General features: G+C 38.7%; 2 protein-coding genes across 2 annotated transcripts; one reads left to right on the top strand and one right to left on the bottom strand.

The window, feature by feature from the left end:
* Positions 1 to 301: 301 nt before the first annotated feature.
* On the bottom strand, positions 302 to 12,419 carry TADA2B (transcriptional adaptor 2B). Its single transcript, XM_070746974.1, has 2 exons — positions 12,011 to 12,419; positions 302 to 2,032 (listed from the first exon to the last, which is right to left on the bottom strand). The coding sequence occupies exons 1-2, from the start codon at positions 12,278 to 12,280 to the stop codon at positions 1,040 to 1,042; spliced, it is 1,263 nt and encodes a 420-aa protein (XP_070603075.1). The 5' UTR covers positions 12,281 to 12,419; the 3' UTR covers positions 302 to 1,039.
* A 73-nt stretch (positions 12,420 to 12,492) lies between these two features.
* On the top strand, positions 12,493 to 18,069 carry CFAP184 (cilia and flagella associated protein 184). Its single transcript, XM_070746973.1, has 2 exons — positions 12,493 to 13,648; positions 17,055 to 18,069. The coding sequence occupies exons 1-2, from the start codon at positions 12,581 to 12,583 to the stop codon at positions 17,598 to 17,600; spliced, it is 1,614 nt and encodes a 537-aa protein (XP_070603074.1). The 5' UTR covers positions 12,493 to 12,580; the 3' UTR covers positions 17,601 to 18,069.
* The last annotated feature ends 889 nt before the right edge of the window (positions 18,070 to 18,958 follow it).

Raw genomic sequence — 18,958 nt, 5'->3', positions numbered from 1 at the left:
TTGTAAAGCAATACATTGCTAAAGCATCACACTAATCACGCTTTGTGATCACCTGTCATATCATGTGTAGCCTGGTAATATCTGTTTCCTATTTGGGAATTCTTGCCCAAGACTGGAAAAGTGTGTTTAAACAAGTATTGTATTTGTAAACCTGAAGACCACCACCATAAGTCACAAGCAACATACAGTTGCTTAAGAATCTTCTGTCAGTATATACCATTGTATTCTTATAAACTCATATCATTCCCATTTTTTCAGTTAATACTTATGTTTAAATAAAACCACACAAAAATTCTTTTCATTTTTCAAATTGTATAGAAGTGGAACATTAGTATATACATTAAAGCAGTTAGTTCATCACCACTATGTTTTACAATCAGAATGCCTGTCATTTGCTGGAAATCATTTTCAATGATTCTATGCAAGCTAGGTTGTAGAGCTAGTCTACTCCATTTAATCATGTGGTGTGCTGTGTTAAACTGTTTTACATTACTCAGTTTTGCATTCTATTTGCTCTAGTGCCAATGTAACAGAATGCCTTGGCTTGTGAAAAAAATGTAACAAACTTTTAGTATATATTTCCAATATGAAAGTAATTTGTGCCTAAGTTCATTATCCAAGATTTAGTAGGACACATAAGCAGCCCTATCTGATGGTTTTGCTTGACAATAAATACTATTCAATGTAGTGGGGCATACTTCCAAGTAAATGTGGGAAGAATAGCAACCTTAAACAAGTATCCTGTCTAAAATACAAGTTTGTGCAGCAGAGGTAGAGTTCAGTAAGTATTGTCAGAGTTTCCCATCTCACTTCTGATACACTGGTAAGACAAACCACTTCACCCAGAGTGTGCTGTTTTAAGGTAATATGTAAAGTGGATAATAAAATAAGATCTAATATGTACATGATCCATTTCAGGAAAATCCAGTTGAGTGAGTTTTTTTACAAGATATTGGAGGTTTTAAAAAGCTGGTAACTAGATCAATGGTGAATGTTGGTTCCTCTGTTGATATTGATGCTATTTCAAAGTAGTCAAGATTTAAGAAGCATCCCTGGATATCCAACCACTTTCTGTCAAAAAATTCAAAATCCTTTTTTTAAGTATCTTATCCAAGTAACTAGGAAGGCGACTTTTTGACGGGATGCCCTGCCTTTTTTGAAGATGATCTTTAATAATTATAGTTTTAACTGTCACATAGCGTGCTGGACTCAGATTAATAGAGTTACAAAGTACTTTCTCTCGGTCAGATAACAGTTCAAAGCCAGGAAGATTTTCAATTGCAGAGAATTCTCCATCTTTACCCTCCTCTTTTCCTCTTTTAGAAGTACCGATGTTTTTATTTTCTTTCCTTTTCTCTCTTTTGTGTCTAGCTGCTTCATATTCTGCAGACTCTTCCATTTTTGTTATGCCATTTCGGCGATAACGCTGGAGTTCTCTTATTTTTGTTCGAAGCACCTTTTCCTTGTGCAGATTTTCAAAGAAATCATCAAATTCTTTGCAAGACATAAACTGGTAAAGAGATCTCAATTTTAACCTCAGTTCCTTTTCTTCTTTTGTAGTTTTGCGCTTTGCAGGTTTTTCTTTATCTCTCCTATCCTTGCCTAAAAATGCAGGGACCAAGTTGTAGTCACGAGCAATGTTCTTTCGCCTCTGCCTCTCTTTGAGTTTTCTTACATACATATCCACATGAGCTCTTTTTAATTCTATTTCCACATCATCATCATCATAATTAACTGAAAGGCCACTAATTAGAGTTTCAGCATCTTGATCATACTCAATTTCATAATCATCTCGAAGTGGCATGTATCCAAGCTGTTGTTGTTCAGCCACTGTTATATCTAAAGGTGGCAGAGGCATTGTAAGGCTAGGAGAAAGTGGACCACCACTCGGGCATGTATGATCAGTCACTCTATTAGGAATAACGTCAGGAATGCAGGCTTTTCCAAGATTTCCATGTATATACATGCTCACATAGTGTTCCATAACTTCTTGAGGTGTTCGTGATGCTCCAACATGAGTAGCCATATCTTCCTACAAGAAAACAAACCAATTTTTTAAAATTTATCTGCTTCAAGAACACTCATATGCTAGATATAGATACAATTATATTTGTCAGGACCCAGCATTTCACATGCAGCCAATGACTATGAGCTTCAAAGTACTAGTGCTTCTTCATATATGGTGACCCTAAAGTACTATTTAAGTTCATTGAATTCAAACAGGTGGTTCTAAGAATGTTATGTAAAGCTTTCCCCCATAAATTCACTTTTTGCTAATCATGTTTAGAATAAGAACTTTGTAATGAAATATTTTATAGATCCAGAGTCAGTTTTAAAAAATAGTGCTATGCAGTGCTTGAGGTTCAAAGTGAAAAGGGTGCTTTGAAGCATGTGGAGTGCATCGTACCTGTCAGCATACTTTACCTGTTGTAACTGTAAAGGGCAGTCCCACAACCCGAGGTTCGACTACTGTAATGCTCTCTACATGGGGCTACCTTTGAAAAGTGTTCGGAAACTTCAGATCGTGCAGAATGCAGCTGCGAGAGCAGTCATGGGCTTACCTAGGTATGCCCATGTTTCACCATCACTCCGCAGTCTGTATTGGCTGCCAATCAATTTCCGGTCACAATTCAAAGTGTTGGTTATGACCTTTAAAGTCCTTCATGGCATCGGACCAGAATACCTCTGAGACCGCCTCCTGCTGCACGAATCCCAGCGACCGATTAGGTCCCACAGAGTGGGCCTTCTCCAGGTCCCGTCAACTAAACAGTGTCGGTTGGCGGGACCCAGGGGAAGAGCCTTCTCTGTGGCGGCACCGGCTCTCTGGAACCAACTCCCCCCGGAGATTAGAACTGCCCCTACTCTTCCTGCCTTCCGTAAACTCCTTAAAACCCACCTGTGCCGTCAGGCATGGGGGAATTGAGACATCTCCCCCTGGGCATGTTTAATTTGTGCATGGTATGCTTGTGTGTGTGTCTGTTAGTATATGGGGTTTTCTTTTAAATTTTAAATGTTTTAAACTTACTCGGATTATTTATGATTTGTTTTTCTCTGTTGTGAGCCGCCCCGAGTCCTCGGAGAGGGGCGGCATACAAATCTAAATAATAAATAAATAAATAAATAAATAAACTTTTTACTTTTAAAAAAACCCTAATTTTAGAATGGATAGGTCTGTATATTTGTATGTAAAGGAGTCCCTACAGATTTACTCTGCTAGTCGTTGCTAACTGTAGGAGGTAGGTTTGACTATTTTATGACATGCATATATATATATGTCATAAGCTTGATCCGGCATACCACCAATACTGATTAATTATTAGGATTAGCTGTAATGTGAAAGAAGGTAAACTTACAATTCACAATCAAATTAGAGTATCAGCAGTAATATTTTAAATATGAAATCTTATATTTTATATTCAGGAAATCACACTAAAACTTTAGTTTTATTAATACTATCAATAATACTACAGTAATACTGAGAAGTGTGGTGGCTTAGTGATGATTTAGTGCAGATATTTCTCTTAGAGCGCAAAGAAAAAATATCTGCTGGGAACTCGACATGGTGTCAAAAAAGGCATCCAGTCAATAAATGCTCAGTTCCATCCAGTCATCCCAACTCTACCCAAAATAAGTGATTGTATGGATCTAAAATGGGATTTTTATTTTAGTAACACTATTATAAAGCCATCTTTATTTGGAGTATTTTTAAAAAATTGAATGTTGCCCTTCAGAAATAAGATTACTGTAACTTTTATAGGAGTACCATTAATTGTGAATGTTGATCTTAAGTATATCAGAGAAAGTGTTTGTTCACTAAAAAATATTACAGGATACAAAATTTAGTTGGACCTCACAGGGTCAATTTTATGTTATCGAACCAATTTTTAAAAAATATTTCAGTCCTACTTAAGCATCCTTTATATTTGGCTAAGTGAACTATATATAATCTGCTTAAAAATTATTTTTGCAAGTGTATGTTATAAATTTATCGTTTGAAATGTTCATGCAGATTGATAAAATAGGATTAATGGAGTAAAGCTGGATTAAGTTAACTAAGAAACAGCATTTGGTATGGTGTCACCCATTCATAGTTAGCCAGCTGAAGAAACATCTCAAAAGCACATCAAACCCCTTAACTGCCCCTTTTCTAAGGACTAAAAAGCAGGACTATTCTGAGTCCCTTTCTAACATTTTTTACTTTCCATGGGCTAAGAAACTGTTTCACAGATTTCATTTTATTCTCAAGGATAGAATTAAATTCTGGTACAGGTACTCCCCAACTTATTTAAGAGCCTACCCATCATGGTCATAAATTGTGACAGTTGTAAAACAGTTTGTGCACATGACTGATTCAATTGCAGTGGTTATTAAACCAACCAATGGTTCACTGTGAGCACCACAGGTACCAATTTTTGGCAAAATCATCATAAAACATGATAATATAACTATGAAACACTGCAAATGCAGCCAGGTTGCTGAGTGCACAATGTTATGTCACATGACTATGGGGGTACAACCAGTGGAATTTTGAATCTGAATCATAACTAGCCCTAAGGTAGGTCTGGCAATAACTAAACAATAAGTGAGGACCCTGTGATAGCTACAAGTGAACAAGTCCTACTCATTGTTGATAGTTTGGAAACAATAAATATTTTTTCAACATTTTAATGGCAAACACATTACAATTTATTTTCAACAACATATAGTAGTTAAAACCCAAAAGAATAATTTATTGGAACTGTCTATATATATATAGCCAAAATACTGCAGTGCAATTTGGATTAGAGAAATATGCCACCCTCATCATCAACTGTAAAAATAGTGAAAACAGAACGAATTGATGCCCTATGGAGCTCATCAAGATGGCTGTTGCACAGTAAGCTGGCTCTTTATCAGTGCTGCTTCCCGGTTTTGAATGGGAGTAGTTGGGAATGACCCAAGTTGGCTTTTGGACAATCATGGACCCAGTTGGGAAGGGGGAGGGAGTTTTAATTCCAATTCCTTCTGGAAGTGATAGAGGTTACTGGATGACAGTGGGCATATATACCTTCCTGTCAGTAATTTCATTTTCTAAGTTTGCCAGAGGAGTATATTTCACTTTCTGAATCTGTGGTTTCATTTTGCTTCAAAAGTTGATTAGTGACTAACGATTTACACTGTGTGCAAAATTATTAGGTAAGTTCTGTTTTGAAGGATTGATTTTATTATTAAACAACTACGATGCACTTGGTCAATCCAAAATGTTAATAAATGTCAAACCTGAATATTTAATGAAGTAAAAATCAGGGTTTGGCTTTTTTAGAATATCTGTATGCCCAATTATTGGGCAATTATCCACGGGCATGGGGTGAGGTATCATCAATATGCCGATGATACCCAGTTATACATCTCCACCCCATGTCCAGTCAGCGAAGCAGTGGAAGTGATGTGCCAGTGCCTGGAGGCTGTTGGGGCCTGGATGGGTGTCAACAAACTCAAACTCAACCCAGACAAGACGGAGTGGCTGTGGGTCTTGCCTCCCAAGGACAATTCCATCTGTCCGTCCATTACCCTGGGGGGAGAATCATTGACCCCCCTCAGAGAGGGTTCGCAACTTGGGCGTCCTCCTCGATCCACAGCTCACATTAGAGAAACATCTTTCAGCTGTGGCGAGGGGGGCGTTTGCCCAGGTTCGCCTGGTGCATCAGTTGCGACCCTATTTGGACCAGGAGTCACTGCTCACAGTTACTCATGCCCTCATCACCTCGAGGCTCGACTACTGTAATGCTCTCTACATGGGGCTACCCTTCAAAAGTGTTCGGAAACTTCAGATCGTGCAGAATGCAGCTGCGAGAGCAATCATGGGCTCCTCTAAATATGCCCATGTCACACCAACACTCCGCAGTCTGCATTGGTTGCCGATCAGTTTCCGGTCACAATTCAAAGTGTTGGTTATGACCTATAAAGCCCTTCATGGCACCGGACCAGATTACCTCAGGGACCGCCTTCTGCCGCATGAATCCCAGCGACCAGTTAGGTCCCACAGAGTGGGCCTTCTCCGGGTCCCATCAACTAAACAATGTCGCTTGGCGGGACCCAGGGGAAGAGCCTTCTCTGTGGCGGCCCCGGCCCTCTGGAACCAACTCCCCCCAGAGATTAGAATTGCCCCTACCCTCCTTGCCTTTCGGAAACTACTTAAAACCCACCTCTGCCGCCAGGCATGGGGGAATTAAGATTTCTTCTCCCCCTAGGCCGTTACAATGGTATGCATAATATGTTTGTATGTGTGTTTGGTTTTCTATATTAAGGGGTTTTAATTTGCTTTTAGTATTGGATTATTATTGTATATTGTCTATGATTGCTGTTAGCCGCCCCGAGTTTTCGGAGAGGGGCGGCATATAAATCCAATAAAACTTGAACTAAAACTTGAATTATTAGTGTGCAGAATTATGCAACTAAATGAAAAACAAAAATGTGCCCATCTCATTTATTTATTTGAATCTTTTAAAGTGAAAATAATAAACAAACAACTGAAAATGTATAAACATTTCTGGCATTTCAAAAACAAAGAATCAGTGGCCAATATAGCAACCCTACTTTCCAATAATGTCATAAGCCTTCCATTAATGGAATCTTATCAATTTCTTGATCTGTGGACAAACAATTTTTTTGCAGTAGCAATCACTGTCATCTGGATACTGTTCAGAGAGATGTACTGTTTTCCTTCACCATAAATTCCCATTTAAGGAAAGCCCACAAGTTCTCAATAGGGTTTCGGTCAGGTGAGGAAGGGGGCCATGACATTATTTTTTCATCTTTCAGGCCTTTACTGTCTAGCCATACAGTGGAGTACTTTGTTGCATCCAATGGAGCAGTGTCCTGCATAAAAATCATGGTCTTCTTGAAAGATGCAGACTTTTCCTGTACTACTGCTTGAAGAAAGTATCTTCTAAAAACTGGCAAAAAAACTGCTTTTTCTTTCTTTTTGATATATGTTATCAAAAAGCTCCCTTCACATAAAAGCATAGCAGCATTTGGGGATATGTAGAGTTTTTAGACATCACTGGATCTCTGTATTTTTAAATTTTGAAAAATATCAGGTTTATTTTTATTAAATTTTCTTATAATCTTGGATTGAAATATAGAAGAAAACATACTTTCTTTGTTCCTTGATTAAGTTTCACGATTAAAATGGCTGAAATCTAAGGAAGGAGAGCAGGGAAGTATGCTTCTAGCTATATTTCTCTTTTAAAAGCTATTAGGGCTATTATATATTAGGGCATGGAATTTTGATTAAAGATACATACATATGACTTGATCCAGTTCCAGTCTAAATACATTCTCATGGCTGGAGAATTAACAAAGTGGATTTCATCTGTTGCTCTGAAGTTTACATCTGCATATTCCTTTTAACATCAGGACTCTGACTGAAAGGGGAAGCAACAAATTCTTCCTTCTACAAAGATTGAGGGAGACTAGATGGATTTATTACAGTTAACTGGTAACCACTTCTATCTGGGTTTTGATTGGAAGATTGGCTTATTCTGCAGACTGAATCTATTATCAAGTAAATAATAACTCTATAAGAGATGGCATTAAATAGGAAACATGGATAGTCAATCCAGGACAAATTATAACTTTGGGGATGATTTAGGATAGATAAAGTGCCTTAGTAAAGTTTCTACAAGTGGATTACAGTAATAGTTTGCTAACACAAAGTTTTGAAATTTTTTGTTTTGTTTTAGTATTGTTATTCTTCCTGTTAACTACTTCGTCAGTAATATATAGAAGACAGGTCAAAAATTAGCAAATAGATTTAGTAATCTAAAGTGGCCCTGTTTCGCAGGGGGTGAGAATTAATGTTGTTATAATGTATTAATCAGTATTCAAGTAAAGGGGATAATATATGTGTTGTTTTGATGCATCTTTTTTAATGTTTTGATTGTTTTGTGGGTTTTTTTGTCCTTTTTTTGGATGATTTTTGTATTATGTATTTGTGTGTGTGTCTGTGTATAACATCAAAAGTTTAGATAAATATTATCATTACAAATTTATTTATTTATTTGTTTAATTAATTTGGACTTACGGTATATGCCGCCCTTCTCCGAATACACAGGGCGGCTCCCAACATATAAAAGCAATACAAAAAATAATTCTAAAGCACAATTATAAAACTAATCTGAAAAACCCAAACCATATAACCACACTCATTCACGTCACAGTCATACTAACGGCCAGAGCAGAGTGTTAGAACTCAACGGCTCTTAGGTTTGAAAGGGTACAAAGTTTGTATAATTATTTTGTGACTTTTAATGTCCAAGCCTGCTGAAAAGTTCTTAAAAGAATTATTATTGTTCATGTAATTTCATTAGACAATACTTAGGCATCTTTCAAGTTGACTACATCAAGCACACAAAGTCAAGAAGCGAACACATTGTCTCAAAGAAGCTTTTTCAAGAAGCAACTGGACTTTTCTTTTTTCCCCAGAAAGTCCAGAAAAAGCTCCTTTGGGACAACTATGACATGGATGACTGAGAATCTCCATATACATGTCAATACATTATGCAAGTGAAGATATTAAAGTCCAAACTTGGTGGAGGAAAGTCAGTTAACACCAGGGCTATTCCAGTCATTAGTTACACAGCTGAAATAGTGGATTGAACTCAAGAAGAACTAAAAGCCCTGGATAGGAAAACCAGAAAAATAATGACAATGAATCATGCCCTTCATCCCTGCAGCAACTGACAGACTCTACCTACGAGGGAATGTACAGGGAATGTACTGAGTCCTTCAGGGTTGGGCGGCATAGAAGTTGAATGAATGAATGAATGAATGAATGAACAGAAACAAACAAACTCAAAAAATTGGAATATCGTGCAAACGTTCATTTATTTCAGTAACGGTAACTTAAAAAGGGAAACTTAATATATGAGAGATACTTATAACATGCAAGGGAAGATAGTTCAAGCCATAATTTGTGATAAATATGATGATTATAGGGTACAGCTCATGAAAATCCCAAATTCCCCATTTCAGGAAATTAGAATATTACATGTGATCAATAAAACAAAGATTGTACATAGAACAATATCGGACCTCTGAAAAGTATAAGCATGTACTCATGCTCAGTACTTTGTTAGGCCCCTTTTGCAGCAATTACTGCCTCAATGCAGCATGGCATGGACGTTATCAGCCTGTGGCGCTGCCTGAGGTGTTATGGGAAGACCAGGATGCTTCAATAGCGGCCTTCAGCTCTTCTGCATTGTTTGGTCTCATGTCTCTCATCTTTCTCTTGGCAATGCCCCATAGATTCTCTAAGGGGTTCAGGTCAAGCGAGTTTGCTGACCAATCAAGGACAGTAATCCCACGGTCATTGAAGCAGGTTTTAATGCTTTGGGCAGTGTGGGCCAAAATCTCCTGGTAGACGGTTGCGTTGACTCTGGGCTTAATGAAGCACAATGGGCCAACACCAGCAGATGTGACATGGCAACCCAAATCAACACAGACTGTGGAAACTTTTGCATCTCATTTGGAAACCAAGGACTCAGAGTATGGAGGAAGAATGGAGAGGCACACACTGCAAGATGCTTGAGATCCAGTGTAAGGTTTACACAGTCTGTTGATTTGGGGAGCCAGGTCATCTGCTGGTATTGGTCCACTGTGCTTCATTAAATCCAGGGTCAACCAGGAGATTTTGGCGCACTTCATGCTTCCACTCGCATACGAGCTTTATAGAGATGTTGACTTAAATTTTCCAATAGGTCTTGGCATCTGCCCACACTGCCAAAAGCACCAAAATCTGCTTCAGTTACCATTGCATGATACTTTGCAAGTTACATTACTGAAATAAATGGACATTTGCATGATATTCTAATTTTTCCGCGTTTAACTTGTATGAATGCATGGAATGCATGCAAGTACTGTATACCAGACAGTTGAAGAAGAAAAAAGGGTATTGGAAGAATATCTGAAGGACAGTGAAGAAGATGCTTTGAACCTACTATACCGTGAAGTTTATGAAACTAGTACACCATGAAGACCTACTGAGTACTGGAGGGACCAAATTGGCCTACAAGAAAGATCAAATGAAGCAAAGAAAAAAGATCTGGCAAGACAAAATATTACATAGCCAGTGTTTTTTTTAAAAAAACAAACCAATAAGGCAAAACAAAAAATAATCAAGATCTGGCACTGGCAAAGAGTCAGAAAATTGAAGACAGACAAATTGAAGAGGGACTACTTTTGTCTAAACCTTAAGAACAAACGCATAGAAACCCAAGTTGAGAAGATAGCAACAAGCAGAAAATACTATCTCTACAACCTGAAAAAAAAATACGGACTGCTTAGTTAGCTACTGCAAGATGATCTCACCGATTAACTACTATCACATGATAAATTAGCAATACTGGTATAATGGAATGTCTACAAGAACTGATGGGACTGTAAACAGACAAAATAATAGAAAATGAAGAGGCTAAGTACTCACAGATTTTAAATTTGCCCCATAACATACCAGACTTAATAGTTGTTGACAAATCATCAACAAAACCTTGATACAGAACATGGCAGTATCTGGAAACAGCAGAACAGAAAAGAAGGAATTGGAGAAAATCACAAAACAAAAAGACCTGCAAAAAGAAGCAGAATGACTGTGGAAAAATAAAACCAATCCCAAAAACCTTTGGAGTACAATTTGAAGTTCATTGGCACTGACAAATCATCAGCAGTCAATTCCCAAGACAACTTACATCCTGCAACAATGTATTTAATACTATGAAATAATATCTTTCTATCCTAGATCCTTGGGAATGACTCAATAAGTTGATGAAAATGCCAACTCCAGTCTAAACATCTGTCCAACTGCAATGAACCATAATAATAAAGCATCTATATCTCAAATCATTTTAGGCCATCTTAAGAGATGAGCTGCCAAAATACTTTCAACATGTAAATTGTCCCACCAGAGGCAATAATATCTTAGACCATTGCTATACAACAGTTAAAAAATGCTTACAGGGCCTTACCAAGAGCAGCTGTGGGCCACTCTGATCATTGCATGATTTACCTTGGACCTGCTTACAAAGATTTAAAGCCACAAAACCAACAATTAAATCAGTGCACTTGGACTGACGAAGCAAAGTTAAAGCTACAGGCTTGCTTTGACTGCACAGACTGGAATATTTTTAAAGACATCTCTGCAGACCTAGATGAACTCACAGATACTGTAACATCATATGTCAGCTTCTGTGAAGACTTATGTGTACCAATCAGGATCTTGCAAATATACAGTAACAATAAACCTTGGTTCACAGCCAAACTCAAGCAGTTATGTCATTCCAAAGAGGAAACCTACAGAAAAGGTGATAGAATGCTATACAATCAGGCCAGAATGGAAGCTCGGAGAGCATCAAAGACCTCTCAAAGTTTGGATAAAACACATTCCCATTATATAAAGGACTCTCCATGACATGTGATTTGGGGTACCTATGTATGTTTTTGGAAGCAGATGTTTGATTATTTATTAATCTTTTCTTACAATGTGAAAATGGATGCCATGTATACAACTTTGGGTAAGGCAGGGTACATACTTTTCAGGACACTTGGCTAAATAATGATTGTATGATTTTGGGTTATCCAAATATGAGCTGCAGCATTTTGAACATACAGATTATTCACCATATTTTTGTACAACTATTTTTTATTTTATGGAATTACGTGGATAGCTTGAAAGGCAACAGTCTGATCACAGAGATAAGATGCAGATGAATTAAGGTTAATTTTAAATGCAACGATATATAAAATTGAGATTTTGCATTTTACCCTATTGCTTGACCTGTTTTGAATGTTGACCAGAATAAGTGTTTAGCTTTGCTCAAATATTTCCAGCCATTCTTTTTCCCTTAGCTAAACAAGAGTCCAGCTCCATGAACATCAATCGTGCTATTACAAATGTGAAATTGTGCTAGGGGGACACAATTCCGCCGACCCGGAAGGACAGGGCAGGCCGACAAACCAGCAGGGAACTTCTCACCCAGTTGCCGAAGCCGAACTGCTCGATAGCATCCAGTAAGAGTTGCTCCTCGCGGCTGCTCCAGCCGCCCTCGGCCTCGGCACCCCAGAGAGTGAAACGCCCACCATCTACCAGTTGGTAGCCATGCCAGCGCCTATGCGGGCCAATCTCGGCCCCCGCCGAGAAGCATTCGGGGCAAAGCTCGATGTCGGTACATTCGGTGCAGCGGAAACGAAGCGAGCTGACCTCAGCCAAGCAGTACACGCAATACTTTTTGCCCAGTTCCGCCATCTTGCTTTCCTCCCCCCCTCCCCCTTGGAGGTAAAAAAAGAGCAGCGAAGGTTTGACGTCCAAGTTTGCGACAGGGACCACTAAAACCGAGGCGGAATTTTGTGGGCGTTTCCCAGGGAGAAACAGCCAATCGGCTTCGAAATGTTTTTTTGTGCGTGCTCTTTCATGCGCAACGTCCAATCAAACCTCGCTTCTCTTCATTTCTTCCCATTGGTGGACGAAAAGGAACTTTCGTCGCCTAGCGACGGAGCGAAGCGGTTTGTTTACGGGGGGAGCGAGCGAGGCGACCGGTTGCGCGCTATGGAGGAGATCCAGGAGGTGGACGAGGAGGTCTCGATCTCAACGCCCCAAAATCTGGATGATGTCGCCATGCCGGTTTCCGCGGATGCGGAGACAACGGAGGCCGCGAAGAGTCCTCCCGCTGCCGAGCCGCCGGCTGAGGAAGGAGCGGGAGACGAGGCGACGGCGGGAGAGGAGCCCCAGCGAACGGCCGAAGAGCCGCCCGCAGTGGAAGGAGCGGACAAGGAGGAGCCCGTGCTGGAGGAGCCGCCGGAGCCCGCAACCTCGGGCGAAGGTCCAGAAGGCGCCGAGGAGGCCCCGAAGGAGGCGGGGGAGGAGGCCAAGCGGAGCCCTTCGGAGATCCCTTCCCTGGGGAAGCTGGAGGAAGAAGGCGGGCTGACGGAGGCGCCCTCCAAGTTGTCGCTCTTCCGCGACTTGCCCACCGGCGCCTCCTTCGAGGAGGGCGAGGAAGCCGAGCCGTCTCCGTTGCAGGTGGGCGCGGAGCTGAGCCATAGGGTCAGCCGGAGCCTCTGGGAGCTGGAGCAGAGGGAAGGCAGCATCCACTCCTTGGTCGTGGGGGGCAGCCCGGACAGTCAGGAGAGCCCGGGGGAGACGGAGGAGCAGAGGGAGCAGCGCGCCGCCGAGGAGCAGCGGCGGCGCCTCGACCTCATGGAACAGTACCGGCAGCTGCTAGCCGAGCGGGGCCGCCTCCGCAGTTACAACGCGAAGCTGCAGGGCAAGCTGGCCGACGTCTTGAACAAAGCCAAGGCCAAGGATCGCGCCCGAGAGCTCGAGCACCACATCCCGGACTGGGAGCAGCGCTACAGCCGCTACCTGGCCATGTTGGAGAAGCTGCGGAGCCAGCAGGCAGAGGAGGCGGCTTGGTACCAGAAGGAGATCGATGCTCTCCAGCGGTCCTGCGATCAGAAACTGACCGTGGTGGAAAGCGAGTGGAAGGCCTACCAGGCGATCAAGAAGGAAATCGCTGTGTATACTATGGGGAGGCGGCTAGGAGGCAAGCAAGCTGCCGTCAAGGAAGTGGAGAAGATCCAAGCTAAAGAGCAAAGCAAGGAAAAGGAGATGACGGAGGTGAGCCCTGCATAGAGGAGGGGTGTTAAATGCCCTGTCTAAGCAATAGCAATAGCTATTGCTAATACCGCTTCATAGTGCTTTTATAGCCCTCTCTAAGAACTTTTAGAGAATCAGCCTATTGCCCCCAACAATCTGGGTCCTCATTTTACCCACCTTGGAAGGATGGGAGGCTGAGTCAACCTTCAGCCCATGGTGAGATTTGAACTGAACTGCAGCTGGCAGTTAGCAGTCTACTGTTGAGACCATTGCATTAATTAATTTTAAGATGTGGCAGTCTCTTTTTCTACATCTTTCAGTTGAAGAGTCTTTGAGACTTGGATATTGACAGACATATATTGTCTCATAACTGCAAGGCCTATTATGGGCACCAAATTTAGGATTAGGAGGAATTGAAACTGGTTAAAATTTCACAGAAAAAGCAAAGTTAACCCAAACCAAACCAATTCCCGGACTGTATTGCCAGCCTTGCAAATAAGCCTGTAAAATTTCTAAATTGCAAAGTAAGTAAAGTTGTATAATTTTCAACTGTGCAGATATACAGCCTAGGTTGGTACTTGTGCTATTAACAGTAACAGGATGATGAAGAATAATTAGTTCTCTTTAAGTTTATAAAATTTCTTATTAGGATTTTGGTAAAAGAACTGCTTATCTAGATTAAACTGCAGTTCTTCCATATTCAGTCTTTCACTGGCTTAACGGATGAAAAGATTCTCATGGCAGCAGGAATATGATAGTCAAGGACTGTATCACAAAATTTAGAAAGTCCAATTAAAAATAATATCTGCTGGATTATCTCAGGCTTTATATTTGTCTGCACAATGTTGGTTTCTAAATCAGAAATAGGAAACATTGGGGAACTAGTGATTATTCTTTGGGAATAGGGCCTCAATAGGCAGAAGGAAAATTCCCTAGCATCATGAATGTATGTTTTACTCTTTTAATTTTGGTTTCCTTTCCTGGAAATATCAGTTTAAGCCATTGTTTCTGTTCTGTTTTCCATAGTAGACTTTGGAAATTATTTAGCTTTTCTGCAATTTCCTTATATTTCCTTATTCTATAATTGCCTCCCAGAGTTGGTGAGATTTCTTGAAGGTGTGACATCACTAATTTTCTCAAACAGCTATATTAGTTGTTTCTTGAGCCCAATTTAATGTGCTATCTATAGTTTTTATAGGCTACTAATCTATAACCATGTACTCACTTGAACTCCATTATATTCTAGTTGCAAGATTAGTCATTGGTATAAATGACAAATATGTTTATTCAAAAGAAAATTATAGCTGAATGAGTCATTAAAAGCATTTAATTATAAAATCATTAATTTATAAAGCTTATGCCCTTGACTTAGTATATTCTAAAATTCAAAGTATAAGAAATAACCATGCTTTGAAGTCTTAAAGTACTTGTACTTGTAAACAGATGGGATGATCCACATATTGTATGGTGCTCAAGACAGTTTACTGTATAATTTATCAAATGTCATATGCAGCATGTCATCCAGCATCATCAACAATAATTTATTCACAACAGAGGTCTACCAAAACAACCATAAAGAAAGCTATATTTATATATAGCTATATTTATATATAGCTCTATATTCTCATCAAACATATGATACTGGCAAATTGCAAATAAGGCCCTGGGCATCCAGTTTAAAGTTATGTCCAGTAGCATTATCTAAAAATAAGTTGTGTGATGAATTTGTGATTACCGGTACTCATTTGAAAATATATAGTTTTATTGGCTTATCATATAAGGGCAGTATTTTACAAGTGATCATAAGGGAAAAGTTATCTACCAAGGCCATTCTGTTCTGTTCAACTCATTTGGACTCATTTTATATATACCGTATTTTTCGGAGTATAAGGCACATCTTTTTCTTCCCTAAAAGAGGCTGAAATATGGGTGCTCTTATATATATATGTAGCCTTTTTTGAAGCTTTTTTTTCAGCCCTAAGTGCTAATGATCTTCCCAACTCTTATCCTGCAGGTTCTTTCATTGTTACTTTCTGCAAAGACTGTTTTCCAAGACCTAAGCTTTTCTACGTTTTTTTTTTCATTGCTTTACTTGCTCCAAATCAGGAGTCCCCAAACTTTTTACACAGGGGGCCAGTTCACTGTCCCTCGGACTGTTGGAGGGCCGGACTTTTAAAAAAAAAAACCTATGAACAAATCCCTACACACAATGCACCTACCTTATTTTAAAGTAAAAAACAAAATGGGAACGTACTATTTAGACGGGGGGGGGGGGGAAGAAGTCTGAAATTCATATATGTTTATGTTTTGTTATTAATTTTATTTTGTTAACATCTGATTGGCTATACAAGGTTTTCTTGGCTCATGGAAAAATGTATAAAGAAAGAAGGAAGCACTTTGGCACAATGGTTAATAAGTTAGAAATATAATTGGTGTACTTTTTTGAGGAGGGAATTTAATTAAAAGAAAATGAATGTAACTGGATGACAAAATTAGAAAAAAAAAACCCTTTTGCAACTTTTTTGATGATCGATATTAGTTACTAACAAAATACCACATTTTATTCATGGAAAATTAGATGTGCTCCTGTCACTCACCCGCGGGCCGGATAAATGGCCTCAGTGGGCCGCATGCGGCCCGCGGGCCGTAGTTTGGGGACCGCTGCTCCAAATGTTTCTTTCCAGCCCTAACCAGGTGCTAACAATGTTCCCAACTCCTACTGGCTTGCAAACTCTTTTATTGTTACTTTCTGTAAAGAATGTTTCTAAACCCTGTCTTTGCAGGGGGAGGGGGTGTTAATTGCTCTATTTGCTCCAAATGTTTCTTTCCAGCCCTAGCCAGGTTTTAATGATGTTCCCAGCTCTTACTGGCTTGCAAGATCTTTCATTGTTACTCGCTGCAAATAAAGTTTTTTTAAACTTTATTTGTAGAGAAATAAGAAATAGGATAAAATATTGTGCTGAAGCTGACCAGACTAAGGACGCAGATTCTTTTCCCTATTTTCCTCCCCAAAAACTAAGGTGCATCTTATACTCTGGTGTGTCTTATACTCCAAAAATACAGTAGTTGGAATATGACTAAAATTTGGCTCAAGTGCTATTAAAATGAAAGATTCATCTGTGATAGTGTTAACACTAAATCTAAAATCTCATGTTTTTAGTGGTAAGTCAGTGGGGCTCATCTGAAATCATGGACAGAATTAGCATGTAACTTAAGAGAGATCAGAAAGAGAAATTTTCTCTCTAACTGGTTGCAGATGTTTTTGCAAACCATTCCTAAAGACTGTTCAGAACTATTATCCAAATCTCTGATTTAGAGAATGGCTAGCAAAAGGTTGTGTTCTCATGGTATGCCAAACTGCATTTCAAATTAGTATTGCTAAAACAATTATTTGGCAGTGTTATTAGATCAGTTTGTATTATTTTAGGTACGTCTTGAAAATATAAAATTGAAACACAGGGTCCAAAAGCTTGAGGCAAGTCTAAAAGCCCAAGAAGAACTGGCAGAAGGCTTACATTTAATAGACTTTGAGCAGCTGAAGATAGAAAACCAGACTTACAATGAAAAGATTGAAGAGCGTAATGAAGAACTTCACAAACTCCGGAGAAAGGTCACCAATACAGTACAAGTCCTATCTCAAGTAAAAGAAAAACTTCAATTTGTGGAAGCCGACAATCAAGGGCAGAAGGCTCAGTTAATGGCAGTGGAAAGTCTAGTAGCACAAAATAGAGATATATTAACAAGGACAAAGCAGATTCGTGATAGATTGAGAATAGACAATCAGAGGCTTCAACAAAAATGTGGTTTACTTGGAAATACACTGTTATTGAGGGACTTTGAGGAGAAAGTGGATGCTGCTGAGATACTGAAAGAGAAATTGGAAATACTGAAGCGTCGTCATGCTGGATTGTCCCTTACTTGCAATGGAATTAAGAAGAAAATCAAAGGGGCAAAATCTTTTCTGCCATTTTAAATGTTTTTAGTGGAGAAGAGTAATGTATGGAAAAATCAATAAAATATACCAGTGCCTTTAGATTATATTTCAGCTATGGTGTGGTTCAAGACTCAAATCCAAATAACCAGTGATCATATAAGCAGGATAGGATATCATTTCAATCATAACAAATTCATAAATACCCTGTTAATTTATAATTGACAGTAAAAAGTATACAAAGCTAAACTTGTAACAAAATATTCAATTTTTAATGTAAAAATGGGTTAAAAGCAAATGTGGGCAATTATTGTTGAATAAGCATAATAAAATTGTAAAGTGCTTATCCTCCATTGGAGAAATTTGCCTTTTTATGTTTTAATTAGCCATAATAGGTAAATAAGAGTCATTTGTTCTTGACTCTTTAATAGTATAAAAATTATTCTAGTAAATTAAAAGATGTTAGCTGTATCAATACGTTTTGAAATAAAATTTTATTTAGTTATTTGAATTTAATTATATATTCTTGCTTTTTAAGTAATTAATTATTAATATTTATAAAGCAATAAATATTGGATAAAAATCAGACGGGCAGAAAAACTGAGGTGAGTTATTCTATTTCTATTCAAACTTTCTTTATTTGTTATTAATAAATAATGTACTATTTTAAATTAAATTATTTTGAATTATATAGTCAAGTCCAGAAAACACTGAAGAATAGCTGAATAGGATGTTACTTCCAAGATCAATACAAATATGTCTTTAATCACTCCATAACTTATTCTGCAATAATAATAGAACAAGGGTCTCCTACCTTGTTCTAGTACACTGCTCAAAAAAATAAAGGGAACACTTAAACAATACAATATACTGTAATTCCAAGTAAATCAAACTTTTGTGAAATCAAACTTTGCACTTAGGAAGCAACACTGGTTGACAATCACATGCTGTTGTGCACATTCAACTTTGTACAGAACAAAGTATTCAATTAGAATATTTCATTCATTCAGATCTAGGATGTGTTATTTGAGTGTTCCCTTTATTTTTTTGAGCAGTATATATTGCAGCAAAGCTGGCTGAGGAATTCTGGAAGTTGAAGTCCACAAGTCTTAAAGATGCCAAGGTTGGAGACGCCCTGTATTAGAAGACTTTCCAAGTAATCTATCTATTAAAACTATTAATAAAAAAGATTTTGGAACACCATTAGGTATAAATTTTAAAAGATTTTGAATTGCCCATAGACATACAAACTAATTTCTTTACTGAATGTAGATTATAAATTTAAGGCAATACTCAAAGACAATAAATGGTTTTTAAATTGAAATGATACAGCCTAATCAGACAACATGTTCTGAAGACACATCAGTTGATTAAACATCAGTTTAATCAATGTTATTGAT

The sequence above is a fragment of the Erythrolamprus reginae genome, chromosome 3 (genome assembly GCF_031021105.1).
Source record: "Erythrolamprus reginae isolate rEryReg1 chromosome 3, rEryReg1.hap1, whole genome shotgun sequence".
Classification (NCBI taxonomy): Eukaryota; Metazoa; Chordata; class Lepidosauria; order Squamata; family Dipsadidae; genus Erythrolamprus; species Erythrolamprus reginae.
Note: the sequence above shows the minus strand (reverse complement) of the source record. Positions and strands in the feature narration are given on the sequence as shown.